The following is a 1,186-nucleotide window of genomic DNA, read 5'->3' as shown; positions in this document are numbered from 1 at the left end:
GGGGGAGGGGGGGTCGTCACTTTATCGGCGCGGGGTATTACAAAGGCGATGGGCGCCGTTCAGCTGCTGGAATTTTATCGGCGGCGCGCCGCGGGAGGATGGGGGTCCGCGTCCAACGGCCACGTCGGTCCGCGTGACGTCACACGGCTCGCCCGCGTCTCGTTCGCGTTGTCTTTCCCTCAGCGCGGTCTCTCTCTCTCGCTCCCGTTCCTTTGTCTCTCCCTCGTTCGCGCGCGTCTTTTCGTTGGCGTTCTCTTTTCCTCGCGCGGATTTAACTTAATAATAATTATTATTTAAAATATTATTATTATTATACTTAATAATAGTGAAGAAAGCGGAAAAATAAATGATATATAGAATTAAGCATAAAAAATATTTATTCATAAAACTTTAAAAAATTTTTTAAAAATTACCACACCTCTTCCTTTTCAACGTCAAACTCATTTTGCATATCGAATAATCTTCGTAATTGGAAGATATCTTCATCTCCTAAAACGTCCCAGATTTCCTCGTTATATTCGGAATCCACTCTTCTAAACCAGCGTACCAAACGCTGACGATGAATATTGATGAATCCCCGAATTCGGATTTCATCGAAATATATAAAATCCTGGAAAAGAATTTAAAAAAATTTTAAAAAAGTTTAAAAAATTTAAAAAAAATTAAAATCTGTGAAAAAAATATTAAACACACCTGTCTGTGAGGGATCCGAACCCTCACCATATTATAAAGGCGGACCTCGCGCACCGGCACGTTGTCGACCCATATCCACTGTAACGCGTTAACAGAGAATGGTTAATTTTTTAAAAAATATATAATATACAATTATGTATTGTTGCGTGCATGCCGCCCGGTATGCTTTTTCAAAAAATGTTACGACAGTGAGTCCGTGACTCTCTCAGACACTTATTCACACTCGCGCACTCACGAAAATAACGACGATTTAAACGATCGTCGTGACGAACTGCACGCTTCAGCTTGGAGTTCGAAAAGCATACCGGGCGACACGCACGCAACGGTATTAAGTATACATACTCCTACTGCGGGGTACACAATGTCTATGCATTGTTCGATTACGTGATATCTTCGTTCCATTTCATCTCGTTCCTCTTCTTCTCGGTCCATTTCGTATTCTTACACAGTGCGAGTCTACTTGCGCTTGCGAACGTTTTCACACTACTGACTT

At 42.0% G+C, this 1,186-nt stretch overlaps 1 protein-coding gene across 1 annotated transcript; it reads right to left on the bottom strand.

The window, feature by feature from the left end:
- Window positions 1–413: 413 nt before the first annotated feature.
- Window positions 414–1,162, bottom strand: LOC112459536 (the record flags this gene model as incomplete). The annotated part of the gene is made up of 3 exons (XM_025023707.1): window positions 1,036–1,162; window positions 694–771; window positions 414–610 (listed from the first exon to the last, which is right to left on the bottom strand). Coding segments are annotated over exons 1-3 (365 nt in total), but the record flags the coding sequence as incomplete, so codon positions are not given.
- Window positions 1,163–1,186: the final 24 nt, after the last annotated feature.

This window comes from Temnothorax curvispinosus, unplaced genomic scaffold (genome assembly GCF_003070985.1).
Source record: "Temnothorax curvispinosus isolate PA1 unplaced genomic scaffold, ASM307098v1 QBEX01009900.1, whole genome shotgun sequence".
In the NCBI taxonomy this organism is placed as follows: domain Eukaryota; kingdom Metazoa; phylum Arthropoda; class Insecta; order Hymenoptera; family Formicidae; genus Temnothorax; species Temnothorax curvispinosus.
Note: the sequence above shows the minus strand (reverse complement) of the source record. Positions and strands in the feature narration are given on the sequence as shown.